The following is a 15,052-nucleotide window of genomic DNA, read 5'->3' as shown; positions in this document are numbered from 1 at the left end:
TTTGCTGTGGGTTTGTCGTATATGGTCGTTATTATGTTGAGGTAGGTTCCCTCTATGCCCACTTTCTGGAGAGTTTTTATCATAAATGGGTGTTGAATTTCGTCATAAGCTTTTTCTGCCTCTATTGAGATGATCATATGGTTTTTATTCTTCAATTTGTTAATATGGTGTATCCCATTGATTGATTTGTGTATATTGAAGAATCCTTGCATCCCTGGGATAAATCCCACTTGATCGTGATGTATGGTCCTTTTAATGTGTTGTTGGATTCTGTTTGCTAGTATTTTGTTGAGGATTTTTGCATCTATATTCATCAGTGATATTGGTCTGTAATTTTCTCTTTTTGTAGTGTCTTTGTCTGGTTTTGGTATCAGGGTGTTGGTAGCCTCATAGAATGAGTTTGGGAGTGTTCCTTCCTCTGCCGTTTTTTGGAAGAGTTTGAGAAGGATGGGTGTTAGCTCTTCTCTAAATGTTTGGTAGAATTCACCTGTGAAGCCATCTGGTCCTGGACTTTTGTTTGTTGGAAGATTTTTAATCATAGTTTCAATTGCATTCCTTGTGATTGGTCTCTTCATATTTTCTGTTTCTTCCTGGTTCAGTCTTGGAAAGTTATACCTTTCTAAAAATTTGTCCATTTCTCCCAGGTTGTCCATTTTATTGGCATAGAGTTGCTTGTAGTAGTCTCTTAGGAGGCTTTGTATTTCTGCGGTGTCTGTTGTAACTTCTCCTTTTTCATTTCTGATTTTATTGATTTGAGTCCTCTCCCTCTTTTTCTTGATGAGTCTGGCTAATGGTTGATCAATTTTGTTTATCTTCTCAAAGAACCAGCTTTTAGTTTTATTGATCTTTGCTATTGTTTTCTTTGTTTCTATTTCACTTATGTCTGCTCTGATCTTTATGATTTCTTTCCTTCTGCTAACTTTGGGTTTTGTTTGTTCTTCTTTCTGTAGTTCCTTTAGGTGTTAGGTTAGATTGTTTACTTGAGACTTTTTTGTTTCTTGAGGTAGGCTTGTATAGCTATAAACTTCCCTCCTAGAACTGCTTTTGCTGCATCCCGTAGGTTTTGGATCGTCGTGTTTTCATTGTCATTTGTCTCTAGGTATTTTTTTATTTCTTCTTGGATTTCTTCAGTGATCTCTTTGATATTTAGTAACGTATTGTTTAGCCTCCGTGTGTTTGTGTTTTTTACGTTTTTTTCCCTGTAATTGATTTCTAATCTCATAGCGTTGTGGTCAGAAAAGATGCTTGATATGATTTCAATTTTCTTAACTTTACTGAGGCTTGATTTGTGACCCAAGATGTGATGTATCCTGGAGAGTGTTCCATGCACACTTGAGAAGAAAGTGTAATGTGCAGTTTTTGGATGGAATCTCCTATAAATATCAATTACATCTATGTGGTCTATTGTGTCATTTAAAGCTTCTGTTTCCTTATTTATTTTCATTTTGGATGATCTGTCCATTGGTGTAAGTGAGGTGTTCAAGTCCCCCACTATTACTGTGTTATTGTCGATTTCCTCTTTTATAGCTGTTAGCAGTTGCCTTATGTATTGAGGTGCTCCTATGTTGGGTGCATATATATTTATAATTGTTATATCTTCTTCTTGGATTGATCCCTTGATCATTATGTAGTGTCCTTCCTTGTCTCTTGTAACATACTTTATTTTTTTTTATTTTTTATTTTTTTAATTATTAGCACCTTTAGTTATTATTTATTTATTTATTTATTTGGCTGTGTTGGGTCTTCGTTTCTGTGCGAGGACTTCCTGTAGTTGCGGCAAGCGGGGGCCAGTCTTCATTGCGGTGCACGGGCCTCTCACTATCGTGGCCTGTCTTGTTGCGGAACACAGGCTCCAGACGCGCAGGCTCAGTAGTTGTGGCTGACGGGCCTATTTGCTCCGTGGCATGTGGGATCTTCCCAGACCAGGGCTCGAACCCGTGTCCCCTGCATTAGCAGGCAGATTCTCAACCACTGTGCCACCAGGGAAGCCCCATTCTTTATTTTAAAGTCTATTTTATGTGATATGGGTATAGCTACTCCAGCTTTCTTTTGATTTCCATTTGCATGGAATATCTTTTTCCATCCTCTCACTCTCAGTCTGTATGTGTCCCTAGGTCTGAAGTGGGTCTCCTGTAGACAGCATATTTGTGTGTCATGTTTTTGTATCCATTCAGCAAGCCTGTGTCTTTTGGTTGGAGCATTTAATCCATTCACGTTTAAGGTAATTATCTATATGTATGTGCCTATGACGGTTTTCTTAATTGTTTTGGGTTTGTTTTCGTAGATCCTTTTCTTCTCTCGTGTTTCCCATTTAGAGAAGTTCCTTTAGCATTTGTTGTAGAGCTGGTTTGGTGGTGCTGAATTCTCTTAGCTTTTGCTTGTCTGTAAAGGTTTCGATTTCTCCATCGAATCTGAATGAGATCTTTGCTGCGTAGAGTAATCTTGGTTTTAGGTTCCTCCCTTTCATCACTTTAAGTATATCATGCCACTCCCTTCTGGCTTGTAGAGTTTCTGCTGAGAAATCAGCTGTTAACCTTATGCGAGTTCCCTTGTATGTTTTTTGTCATTTTTCCCTCGCTGCTTTCAGTAATTTTTCTTTGTCTTTATTGTTTGGCAAGTTGATTACTATGTGTCTCGGCGTGTTTCTCCTTGGGTTTATCCTGTATGGGACTCGCTGCGCTTCCTGGACTTGGGTGGCTATTTCCTTTCCTACGTTAGGGAAGTTTTCGACTGTAATCTCTTCAAATATTTTCTCTGGTCCTTTCTCTCCCTCTTCTCCTTCTGGGACCCCTATAATGCGAATGTTGTTGCATGTAATGTTGTCCCAGAGGTCTCTTAGGCTGTCTTCATTTCTTTTCATTCTTTTTTCTTCATTCTGTTCCACAGCAGTGAATTCCACCATTCTGTCTTCCAGGTCACTTATCCATTCTTCTGCCTTAGTTTTTCTGCTATTGTTTCCTTCTAATGTAGTTTTCATTTCAGTTATTGTATTGTTCATCTCTGTTTGTTTGTTCTTTAATTCTTCTAGGTCTTTGTTAAACATTTCTTGCATCTTCTCGATCTTTGCCTCCATTGGTTTTCCGAGGTCCTGGATCATCTTCACTGTCATTATTCTGAATTCTTTTTCTGGAAGGTTGCCTATCTCCACTTCATTGAGTTGTTTTTCTGGGGTTTTAGCTTGTTCCTTCATCTGGTACATAGCCCTCTGCCTTTTCATCTTTTCTATCTTTCTGTGAATGTGGTTTTTGTTCCACAGGCTGCAGGATTGTAGTTCTTCTTGCTTCCGCCTTTTTAAGACTGTTGATACACATTGCCAAATTACCATCCAGAAACGCTATGCCAATTTGTAGTCCACCCCAACAGTGGATGTGAAGCCTGCCTCACACAAACACTGGCTTGTAGCACTTTTTAAAAAGTGTAAAACTACGAAAATGAGTACCTCTTCCTTTTTCATGCAAGTGGGATTACTCCAAATTTCATAACTTTTTTCAGTTAATTTAGCAAGTCAGTAAATTTGCATCTACTGCATCATTTTTTGTGACTGTTCAGTGTTCCATTATATGAATATGCCACAGTACACATAGCTTATTCATTCTTGTATATAAGCTGTGTCCAGTTTTTCAGTTCCAAATAGTACTCTGATATGTATCCTTGCCTATATCTCTGACTATTTCTTTTGGTTAAATACTTAGAAAGAGAGTTGTTGGATCAAAAGGGTATACACATTTTAAAGGCTTGGCTCAATCTGATAGGAGAATAACCACATGTTGTTTTATTTTGAATTCCTTTGATTTACTGGTGGGTTTACTGGCTGTTTGTATTAATTTGGCTAGTTGGTTAATTATACCCTGTGTCCGTTCTTCTGTAGTGAGAGGTTGTAACGGTTGTATCCTATCCTGTCAGATCCATATGTCTGACTTTCTGTTTCTGTGTGTCATGGGGTGTTGAAAGACTCCAGTTATTTAAATGTGATGCTCCACACAACACTTAAGAAAATGACTCATGATAGTTGCCTTTCATGTAATATTTTTTAATACCTGCGCTTTTGTGATGATGCCTTTTGTTTAAGTGAGTAGGTTGTTCAGCCCCAGAACTACTAGAATTCATGATCATTTGTTCTAGTTTTTGTCTGACCTTTTACTGAGAGAGTTCTTGACCATCATACTTTCATGATAGGTTTTTAGTATGTACTGTGTCTTCACACCTTGTTTGAATTTGTTATTATTTGTATTCTCCTAGACTGGTCTTTTTTGCTCTAAAACTAACAGTTATTACATTTCTTCTCTTTCGTTTTCCCCTTTTAACTAGTTTGAAGTGTGATTTGAAGCTCAAGATCATGATCAAAAGAATGCAGTGCCTTTCTCAGCTCCACCAGTTTTTGCTTCTGAGGTTTACATGCCACTGCTGCCCTTGCTAAGTATGAACTGAGGTTCATTTTGTGACGTTTTTTTCTCATAGGTTATATACAGTTATTCTTCAGTTCTGTAATTGTAGAATATGTTAGATGATTTATTGATACTGAAGGCAGGGTTATCATTGCACATCCAAAAAGTGCTTTTGTTTTGTTTTGTTTTGTTTTTGTTTTTTGCTTTATTGGAGTATAATTCCTTTACAATGGTGTGTTAGTTTCTGCTTTGTAACATAGTGAATCAGCTATACATTTACATATATCCCCATATTTCCTCCCTCTTGCGTTTCCCTCCCAGCCTCCCTATCCCACCCCTCTAGGTGGTCACAAAGCACCCAGCTGATCTCCCTGTGCTGTGCTGCTGCTTCTCACTAGCTGTTTTACACTTGGTAGTGTATATATGTCCATGCCAGTCTCTCACTTCATCCCAGCTTACCCTTCCCCCTCCCCATGACCTCAGGTCCATTCTCTACACCTGCGTCTTTCTTCCTGTCCTGCCCCTAGGTTCTTCATAACCATTTTTTTTTTTTTTTAGATTCCATGTATATGTGTTAGCATACGGTATTTGTTTTTCTCTTTCTGACTTACTTCACTCTGTATGACAGAATCTAGGTCCATCCATAGAAATGGGATTTTTAAATACTGAGTGCAACAGGAAGACTGTCTCTGAGTTGATATGACAAATCAGCTCGATTTTGAGTTATTCTGTTACCTTAGAGTTATTTAATGTTTAAATATGAAGATGACTCTGCCAGGCCATCATCATTAAGAAATATTCTTGAGTTATTTTTTTTCTAAGCATTTGTTATTAATGTGAAAGATAAGGCTAACATTGTTTCAGAGTGGATTTCGTATTATATTTGTTATATCTGGATAGTGTCACCATTCTTCAGCATCTGGTTCTTCCCTGTGCAGGTTAAATTTGATCATTTCATTGGGTGTGTATAAGACTAGGGAACTGATTTTTAGTCACAGTGTGTTTACCGGTCAGAACAGCTACCTCCTGGGGAAAAAGTTCCTGAAAGCCTAATTAAGGCTTATTTTTTAATCAAATTGGATGTCTTTGGTACCATCCACATGAGAATAATTATCTCACATCTGGAAATATGTTATTGCAGGAATATATTTGCCCTTTAATTTATACTTGTCACTCTTTCATTTCAATAAGATTTCATTAAGTTTATAAATTATTTTTCACCAATTACAAATCAAAATATATATTGAGTCTCTTTGTACATCATAATCTGCTAGACACTGTGGGGAGTACAGAATAGTTTAAGATACTCTGTTCTCCCTTCTGACAAGTTTAACCACTCCTTTTTTTTTTTTTAACATCTGTATTGGAGCATAATTGCTTTACGATGGTGTGTTAGTTTCTGCTTTACAACAAAGTGAATCAGCTATACATATACATATATCCCCATATCTCCTCCCTCCTGCGTCTCCCTCCCACCCTCCCTATCCCACCCCTCAATGTGGTCACAAGGCACCGAGCTGATCTCCCTGTGTAACCACTCTTTTCTTGAAATACACTTACGTGTCTTTGCTAGGAAGACAGGATATGTCAATGTTAAAAGTACTTCTGTGGCACTGCTATTAACTACCTCTAGTGGGAGTTACTAGAAGGCTTTGGCAAGGGGGTCAGATAGGTAGATTTTGAAATGGGTTTTTGAAAAGGAAAGAGGGAGGATATTTCAGGCAGGGAAAAATTTGTTCAGAGGCACAGAAGAACAAAAACATGTGGTAAGTCATTTTACTGGGCTGAGAATTCACAAAGGGGAATAGTGTATCGTCTAAACTGCTAGACAGCAGGACAGAATCTGTTCTCAATTTGTATCACAGTATTTGATACATTGGAGCTCAGAAATGTTTGTTAAATTAATAAAATTATATATGGTTATTAGTTTTTTAAGGGTATACCTTCACAGGGCTTTAGTCATACTAGATTGTTAGAGAATGTTTTGCAAATTAAGTGAATAGAAAAGGAAAGGTGAAATGCTAGAAAGGCAGAGAGACAAAGGATGAAAGGTAGGTTGTGGCCAGATTGTAAAGTCCTTTGTTGACAGATTAAATTTGGACTTTATTCTGTAAAGGAAGAGGAGATCTGAATCGTTCAGAGGAGAGGAGTGGCGTAATGAAATTGATCCCCTGGATCAACTGACTTAATTGTAGTGTGAGGACAGATTTGAAAGAGGAAAGTTTAGGGAGGGAGACCACTATTGGTGGTCCAATTTCAGTATTTCTAACAACAATTTACTATAGATAGGTTGTTGGGATACTTGTTCTGGAAATGAGACTGAGAGCGGTTGCAGGCATTTTGAGGTCCTGCCCTTTAATCCCCACCCCCTTCTATTCTGTCAGTGAGCCAGGGACAGCCCAGGAAGTGAGTGTTTCACTGCCAGTCAGTGTGAGGATTTGCGAATCACAGGATCTGCTGCTACTGAACTGAATACAAAGATGTTTTTTCAAATCTTTCTACGTTTTGTCAGCAACCTTTCTACCATTGTAACTGGTTTCCTTTCTGTGATAGTACACCGGATTCCAGGTAGGGGATTTGCCCCTTCCTCTTCCTCTTTCTCCTTTTCCTACCAGCCTGAACTTAGATCTCTGTGCCTCTTTCCTGAAGAATACTAGGGGCTTCTCAAGTTTTCCGATCTGTGTGGAGCAGATACAGGCGGCAGCACTGCAGAGCTGGGAGTTGAAGAAGATTGAGTCAGGATTTGTTTACTTGTTGTCAGGGAAATAGCCTTTCTGTTTGTATATTTTATACAACATAAAGGGGTGGGATTCAGGGTTTCGGAATTCTCTTGGATCTGCAATAGGAAAAATATTCACTATTTAGAATTTTCTCATTTGAAAATCACTGCTACATGTTCTAATGTAAATGTTTGGTTCTTCTGTTTGCATTCTGGGGGACTGCCTTAAAACCTCTGTTTATTGTTTTGTAGCTTTCTATTGTATCTACTAACTAACTGTTACATGATTTTATTCTTGAAATTGGCTGATATAGAACTATTAGAAATCATACTGATATGCACTAAAAACTTTAAAATTATTTAATTTGGAGGGAGTGGTGATGGTGTGATGGACTGGGAGATTGGGATTGATATATATACACTAATATGTATAAAATGGATAACTAATAAGAACCTGCTGTATAAAAAAATAAATAAAATTCAAAAATTCAAAAACAAAACAAAACAAAAAACCAAGAAAAAACCTCATTGTCCTTCAACCACACATTCCCATTGTTCTTGAAACGTGCTTTATGGGAGGATGGCACCTGAAGAGGGAAAATAACAACCGCCCAGGCTGTTATATCTTTCTGATAAATATCAAGCTGCAGTCACTTGTGAATGTTTCCCTCATTAGGTTTGGATAATTAATTGCTGAGTCTTGCTGCTTTCTTTTGAGAAAGGGGCAGTATATAAAATATATTTTATAAATAAAAATATGCTGCATCTGATTTAAGAATAAATGCTCAATTTCAGGGCTGCAAAAAAATAAAAAATAAAAAAATAAACTTATTTAATTCAATAATGTAGTGCTTGCTCTATGTAAGGCAAATGTGTTAGGTAATGGGGTGGAGACAAAAACAAGACCCTGTACTCGAGTACTAGTAGTAGAAGTCATAAAGTATATTCATCTTTATCACACTAGGTGGAGTAAGACAAATGCCGTAAGAGAGCTAAAACAGATGCTGTGTGATTTCAGACTAAGGAGAATCAGTTCTTACTATATGAAGTGGGAATATTGTGTTTATGAAGCTGGTGACATGGGCACTGCATCTTGAAGGATGCATCACCTTAAGTAGATGAGAAATATCCTAGGTGAAGACAGGTATACAGTTATGATGAGAAGAGACTGGAGAGTGGTCGAGTTTGGGTGGAGGAGAGGGTATTAGTGAGAGGCATTACTGGACAGGTAGGTTGGTGTGAGACTGTACAGTGCCTTCATCAATGCCTGGCCAGGTAGTTTAGACCTTATTTGGTAGACAGTGAGGAGTCATTAGTAAAGGTTTTATGGAGGAATATACAACACAATCACATCTGTGCTTAGAAGATGAATTTAGTAGCAGTGCTCCCTAATGCTTTTACGTTATAGCTCACATAGAAAATGATAATATTTTTACTGCATACTGGAGTAAATTGGATGGGATCTGGAACCCCATGAGCTGCTTAGAGATGGAGGTGATTGACATGGGGCCTCTGGCCATCCTAAGGGCTAAGGGGATCAAGAGGCCCACCAATTAGGAAGCTCTGGCATAGATGATAGCTTCCCTATCTAGTTTCAATTAAGAGGCTGTGATAATATCCATCTAAGAGGTTGTGAGGACCTAAATTATGACAGTAGAAAGGAAGTTACTGCTAGGCAAGAGAATATGAAGCATCAGTGCTTATGAGAACAGGTTCAGGCTGGAAGAAAAATTTAGGGAGCTGCCCAGGAGAGGTGGACTGGTAAAAATCTTTACAAAGGATTTGTCCCAGGCACCCTTGCAAACTTCTGAGCCCTAGTAATTTATAATGGCTACCCTATATCATCCCCTTGTCCTCTTCCTGGCATTGTGTGCGTATAATCAGCAGAATTTAACCACTTAGTGAATGTTAGGGGGACAGTGAAGGAAGACAAATTCAAGGCCCACAGAGATTTTGAAGCTAGATTATTTAGCAGGTGGGAAAATTGATTTGGAAGGGGGAAAATGAAAAATTCTCTTTTGACATGTTGAGAGTCACTTGCAAGAAGTAATTGGTGAAAATAAGGGACTAAATGAGATTACCAAGGGAGAGTGCTGAGATTAGAGTAAAGGTCCAAGGTCAGACTTTAGGAACACATTCATGAGGTGATGAGGAACCAATAAAGGGAATTAACTTTTGGAAATTATCTACTATTATTATATTTAATTATGATGATGGACTTGAACAGGAAGTTTTATCTGCCTTTTATTCTCATTATCCACATTTTATCATTGAAAAATCTGAGGCTTAGAGTGATTAGTAACTTGCACAAGGTTGTTAGCTAGTAAGTAGGAAGCTGACATAAAGCAAACAAAGAGGAAGCAGGAAAGTTAGAAAAGTGCAATGTCTCAGAAGCTAAGAATAGAAAGGGGTTTAAGGAGCTGTTGCCTACATTATCAAGCACTATGGAAAATATGAAGAATATATAATAAACTGCCACCAGCATGCTATGGAGTACAGAACATATAAACATGTAAATATTTTCTAAAATGTAAAATGTTTTAAGTTCATGAATCTCTATTCAGACAAATACCCAATCAGGGTATTCAGTTTACTTCTACTTAAGTAAGAGGAGTAAAAGATCTGACCTCAGGGAACTTATTTTAATCTAAGAGTGAAAATAAGGTAAATATGCATAATAATAATAAAAGTAGTAAGATAAATACCAGAGGGTTTCCTTTTCTAAGTTTTCAAAGCATCCTCTTTATACCTCTAATCTTCTGGCTCTCAAATTTTATTGTAGTATGCCTAAGAATACCTGCTTGCCCTACCTCAGAGATTCTGATTAGTTCCAGAGTGGGGTCCATGAATCTGCGCATTAGCAATAACACCAGGTATTTCTGTTACAAGTAGACCCCAGGCCAGACCTTGAGAAATAATGCTCAAACAAAACGCTGACTACAGTATAAATGATCTACTTGTATGTCTGTTTCCTAGGCAGTGAGTTCCTTTACATCTGAGTTCTAACACTTTTTATCCCTCAGCAGTGCCTATCACTTTGTTGAATGAATAAATAATTCAAAGAAAGAAGATATTACATCTTGTTGATTGGTCATTGAAAGCTACATAAATAATAATAGGTAACATTGTTTGAGGGACTTCCCTGGTGGCGAAGTGGTTGGGAATCCGCCTGCCAATGCAGGGGACACAGGTTCGATCCCTGGTCCGGGAAGATCCCACATGCCATGGAGGAACTAAGCCCGTGCATCACAACTACTGAGTTTGTGCTCTAGAGCCCGCAAGCCACAACTACTGAGCCCCTGTGCCACAATTACTGAAACCCACGTGCCTAGAGCCTGTGCTCCGCAACAAGAGAAGCCACCACAATGAGAAGCCCATGCACTGCAATGAAGAGTAGCCCCTGCTCACCGCAACTAGAGAAAGCCTGCACGCAGCAACGAAGACCCAATGCAGTCAAAAATAAATAAATAAAAAATAAATAAATTTATAAAAAAAGACTCAAAAAATTGTTTGAGTATTTACTATGCTCTAAAAACTTTATATAACCTAACTTGTTTATTATTTATAGCCTTAGGAGCAATAAGGATTATTATTATTCCCGTCTTAGAAGGAGGAAGCAACACAGAGAGGTGTTCTTCCTCAAGGCTAATTATTTGGAAAATGGGAGGCCAAGATTTGAACCCAAGCATTCTAGAGCCAGTCAGAGCCTGGGCCCACACTCTTAAGTATTACACTATGCTGCCTCTTAAAGGAAATAGCATTTCAGATAGACTTTGAACAATAGATAAAATTTCCTTAAGGATAGATTAGTGGGAAGGACATTCAGGGTGAAAGTGAATTTTCTTTGGGAAATCAGGAAATAGTTGGGTTTGACCAAATTGTTACTTATAGGAAAGTAGAAGGACTCAAGTGCTCTAAATTCAATTTTTGAAAGAGTTGAAAGAAGTGGGATAATAGATACAATACTATAAAATGTTTTGCTAAAACAATAGTGTCCCTATGTTTTAGTTAGGTTTTCTAGTTTAGACTTCATCACTGTTAAAGTTTTATGAAATAAAATAAAGGACTATATTTTATAGTATCTAATTAATTATGTACTTGACCACCCCTCTGTGTTAGGAAATACTGCCTGTGAACACTGAATAAATATGAAATAAAGGGATAATTTTCAGCTCTCTATTATAAAATAATGACTTTTTTGTGGCTTTTGAATTTCAGGTAATTTCAGACCAGGTTTCACTGCATAATTTAATTTATGATACCTTTTTCCTAGAAAATGCCATGTTCATTCATGAGTGTACCATTAAAATAGCAGAAATTAGGGGCTCCCCTGGTGGCGCAGTGGTTAAGAATCCGCCTGCCAATGCAAGGAACATGGGTTTGAGCCCTGGTCCAGGAAGACCCCACATGCCGTGGAGCAACTAAGCCCGAGTGTCACAACTACTGAGCCCACGTGCCACAACTACTGAAGCCCACGTGCCTAGTGCCTGTGCTCCGCAACAAAAGAAGCCACTGCAATGAGAAGCCCACGCACTGCAACAAAGAGTAGTCGCCGCTCACCACAACTAGAGAAAGCCCGTGTGCAGCAATGAAGACCCAACGCAGCCAAAAATAAATAAATAAATAAAAATTTAAAAAAATAGCAGAAATTAAATTGCAGATCCTATTAAATTCTCATAAATCACTATGAAATATTTGGGATCACATTCTGGTGTACCTAAAGTACTGAGGTCAATGTAATTATGATAATATTGAATGGTGGGTATTTTTTATTATAACAATGATGTGTAGCTATTAGTACATCTGTGCTTAGCATGTAGATTCAGTGTTGTGAAAAGACCAGCATTGTTCAACTATGAGAAATGACAATAGTGGTAACTAAAGTCCTGAGTTAATTCTTAGGCAGATTTGTACTGCAAGAACACAAAAAGGATTATTGTGGTTCAAAAATGGAGAACCAAAGAGTTGGTGGTCTGAGAATGAGGAAGGAGAGGAATTTGGGGACTATATTTGGTGTTAGGTTTATACTTCCCTTACCAGTAGATGAGATTATTGTCTATGGAGAAACTGGAATGTTCATAGAAGATTGGTAAAATTTTTGTGCTTTTGATTTACTCTTCACAGTGTTGAAGACGTACATGGAAAATACTCATCAGAAAAAAGTGATTTTCAGTAAGCGGAAGAGCCTTCCATGTATTGCACCACTTTTAACCACGGTGGAGGAGACTCCGCAGATCATCTCTGCTCGAGTCCGGGGACATTTTCCTAAGTGGCTCAATGGCTGTCTGCTTCGAATTGGACCTGGGAAGTTCGAGTATGGGAAGGATAAGTAAGCCTTGATTTTGGAGAACAATTTGGATTTCTTACCATGGACTGGTTCTATGGAATATGCATTAATATCTGCTTCCTCTCTGAGGCTAACATTGCCATGCAATCCCTTTGATTACAGATGAGGAAACTATAGTCTACAGAAAAAAATGGAGATTTAATTCTTTTTTAAAAGTTTTGACTTTTCTGCTTTGCAGAATATTGTAAATTTTAAGTCACCTGAAAGTTTATGCTAAAAGAGAAGTGTCAGGAACGATCTATAGGATTAGCAAGCTCTATTTCATCACAAGTTTCTGAAGGAAGGGGCAATGTCTTCACCTCATACCACTCCCTTACCCAGTACTCCCCAGACACAATGGCTCTTTCAGTTCCTCAAACCAGGTATGTTTATTTTTGCTCAGGGTCTTGGCATTGGCTTGCTCATCTCTCTTCCCAAGTCTGATTCTTGTCATTCAGATATGAGCTCAAATTTCACATCCTTTGAGCCTTCCCTGATCTCCCAATCTAAAAATGCTACTATTTTTTATATTACCTATTTTAATTATCTGCATTATCAATATCCAGTATATTTTTGTTTGTTTATTTATTTATTAGCTGTGTTTCCTCACTAGATGGCAGTTCCATGATGGTGGGGACGTTTTCTTGTTCAACCCATATCCCCAATATCTAGGATAATGCCCTATACTTAAATAGCACTCAATAAGTATATGTAAATAATTGAAAAAACCCAATAACTCTTTAGTGAATTATTTCTCTGTGTGTCTACTAGGGACATGAAGTGATGTGAAGAAACCACTATGGTCAGGAAGAAATCTACTTTGCTTTAAACATTTAAAAATATTTGAAACTTCTTTTTCATTGTGAAAGTTTTTACCTGTATAAAACTTTTTGACCTATAGAACAGAGTGTGGAAAAAGTGTGTACCGCATGCTCTGTTAGCACTTTGGTGTATTTCCTGCTAATCTCTATAGATTTGTTTTAAATAATCACAATCATATGTAGAATTTTTTTTAGTGAAGTATAATTGACATATAACATTATACTAGTTTCAGGTGTACAACATAATGATTCAGTATTTGTATGTATTGTGAAATGATCATCACAATAAGTCTAGTTAACATTCATCACCATACATAGTTACAAAATTTTTTTTCTTATGATGAGGACTTTTAAGATTTACTCTCAGCAACTTTCAAATATGCAATAAGTATTATTAACTATAGTCACCATGCTGTACATTACATCCCTTATTTATTTTATAACTGGAAGTTTGTACCTTTTCATCCCCTTCACCTCTTGCAATCACCAGTCTATTCTCTGTATCTATGAGCTTGTTTTTCTTTTTCTTTTTCTTTTTTTTTTTTTTTAAGATTCTACATATAAGTGAGATCATGTGGTATTTGTCTTTCTCTGTCTGGCTTATTTCACTTAGCATAATGCCCTCAAGCTCTATTCATGTTGCAAATGACAACATTTCTTTCCTTTTTATGGCTGAGTAGTATTCCATTGTGTATATAGATGCCACAGCTTCTTTATCCATTCATCTGTCCATGGGCATTTAGGTTGTTTCCATATCTCAGCTACTGTAAATAATGCTGCAGTAAACATGAGGTTGCATATATCTTTTTGAGTTAGTGTTTCTGATTTCTTTGGATAAATATCCAGAAGTGGAATTGCTGGATCATATGGTAGTTCTATTTTTAATTTTTTGAAGAACCTCCATACAGGTTTCTGTAGTGGCTATACTAATTTACTTTTTCACCAACAGTGCGTGAGTGTTCTCTTTTCTGCACATCCTCCCCAACACTTGTTATTTCTTGTCTTTTCAATAATAGCCATTCTAACAGGTGTAGGGTGATATGTCATTGTGGTTTTGATTTGCATATGCCTGATGACTAGTGATGTTGAGCATCTGTTCATGTACCTGTTGACCATCTGTATGTCTTTTTTGGGAAAATGTCTATACAGATCTTCAGCCCATTTTAAAACCAGGTTTATGTTATTTTGCTATTTAGTGTATGAGTTCTTTATATATTTTAGATATTAACTGAATTTTTTTGCCCTCATTTAAAAAAATTTCATACTGTCATAAGCCTTTTTATCTGTGTTGCTACAAAATCTGAATGACTATTACTTTTAATGGCTGGATGGTATTCCAGAAATCACTGCCCTTCAAAAAAATATGATAAAATACACATTACATAAAATTTGCCATCTATTTTTGAGCGTACAGTTCATTAGCATTAAGTACATTCACACTGATGTGCTATCATCACCACCGTCCATCTACTTTTCATCTTGCAAAACTGAAACTCTGTACCCATTAAACAGTAACTCCCCATTCTCCCCTTCCCCAAGCTCCTGGCAACCACCTAATTGTACCTTCTATTAGTTATATCATTCCTGTGGGCCTGGTGGGGATCTGATTACGGTCCTACTGTGCTTCTCCAGCTGTTGTTAGAAACAGATCAAGAATTAGGGGCATGTTTAAGATATATTTCTTAATAACCCAGATATTTTAATTTGCTGAACCTGTTGCATCTTGTCTTTACTGAATATTAGACTTTTAAAATGCCAGTGCTAGAAGGAAACAAAATGCAATGTTCTTCCACCGCCCTAC

The 15,052-nt window shown here is 37.4% G+C and overlaps 1 protein-coding gene across 6 annotated transcripts in view; it reads left to right on the top strand.

Moving 5' to 3' along the window:
• BCO2 (beta-carotene oxygenase 2) overlaps positions 1-15,052 on the top strand; it is a 56,141-nt gene that overhangs the window by 5,725 nt on the left and 35,364 nt on the right. For 2 of the 6 annotated variants that reach the window (XM_082343514.1, XM_082343512.1), the window contains one exon: positions 12,229-12,433. The exons of 1 other annotated variant lie outside the window; for it this stretch is intronic. In XM_082343514.1, coding sequence (XP_082199640.1) covers positions 12,229-12,433 — 205 coding nt within the window. Of the gene's footprint in view, positions 1-4,308; positions 4,418-6,421; positions 6,954-12,228; positions 12,434-15,052 lie in introns of those variants that run through there. 3 more of the 6 variants (XM_082343515.1, XM_082343513.1, XM_082343517.1) reach the window with 3 other exon arrangements.

The sequence above is a fragment of the Balaenoptera borealis genome (genome assembly GCF_965194805.1).
Source record: "Balaenoptera borealis genome assembly, chromosome: 11".
Lineage (NCBI taxonomy): Eukaryota > Metazoa > Chordata > Mammalia > Artiodactyla > Balaenopteridae > Balaenoptera > Balaenoptera borealis.
This window is presented reverse-complemented; position numbering and strand designations above follow the sequence as displayed.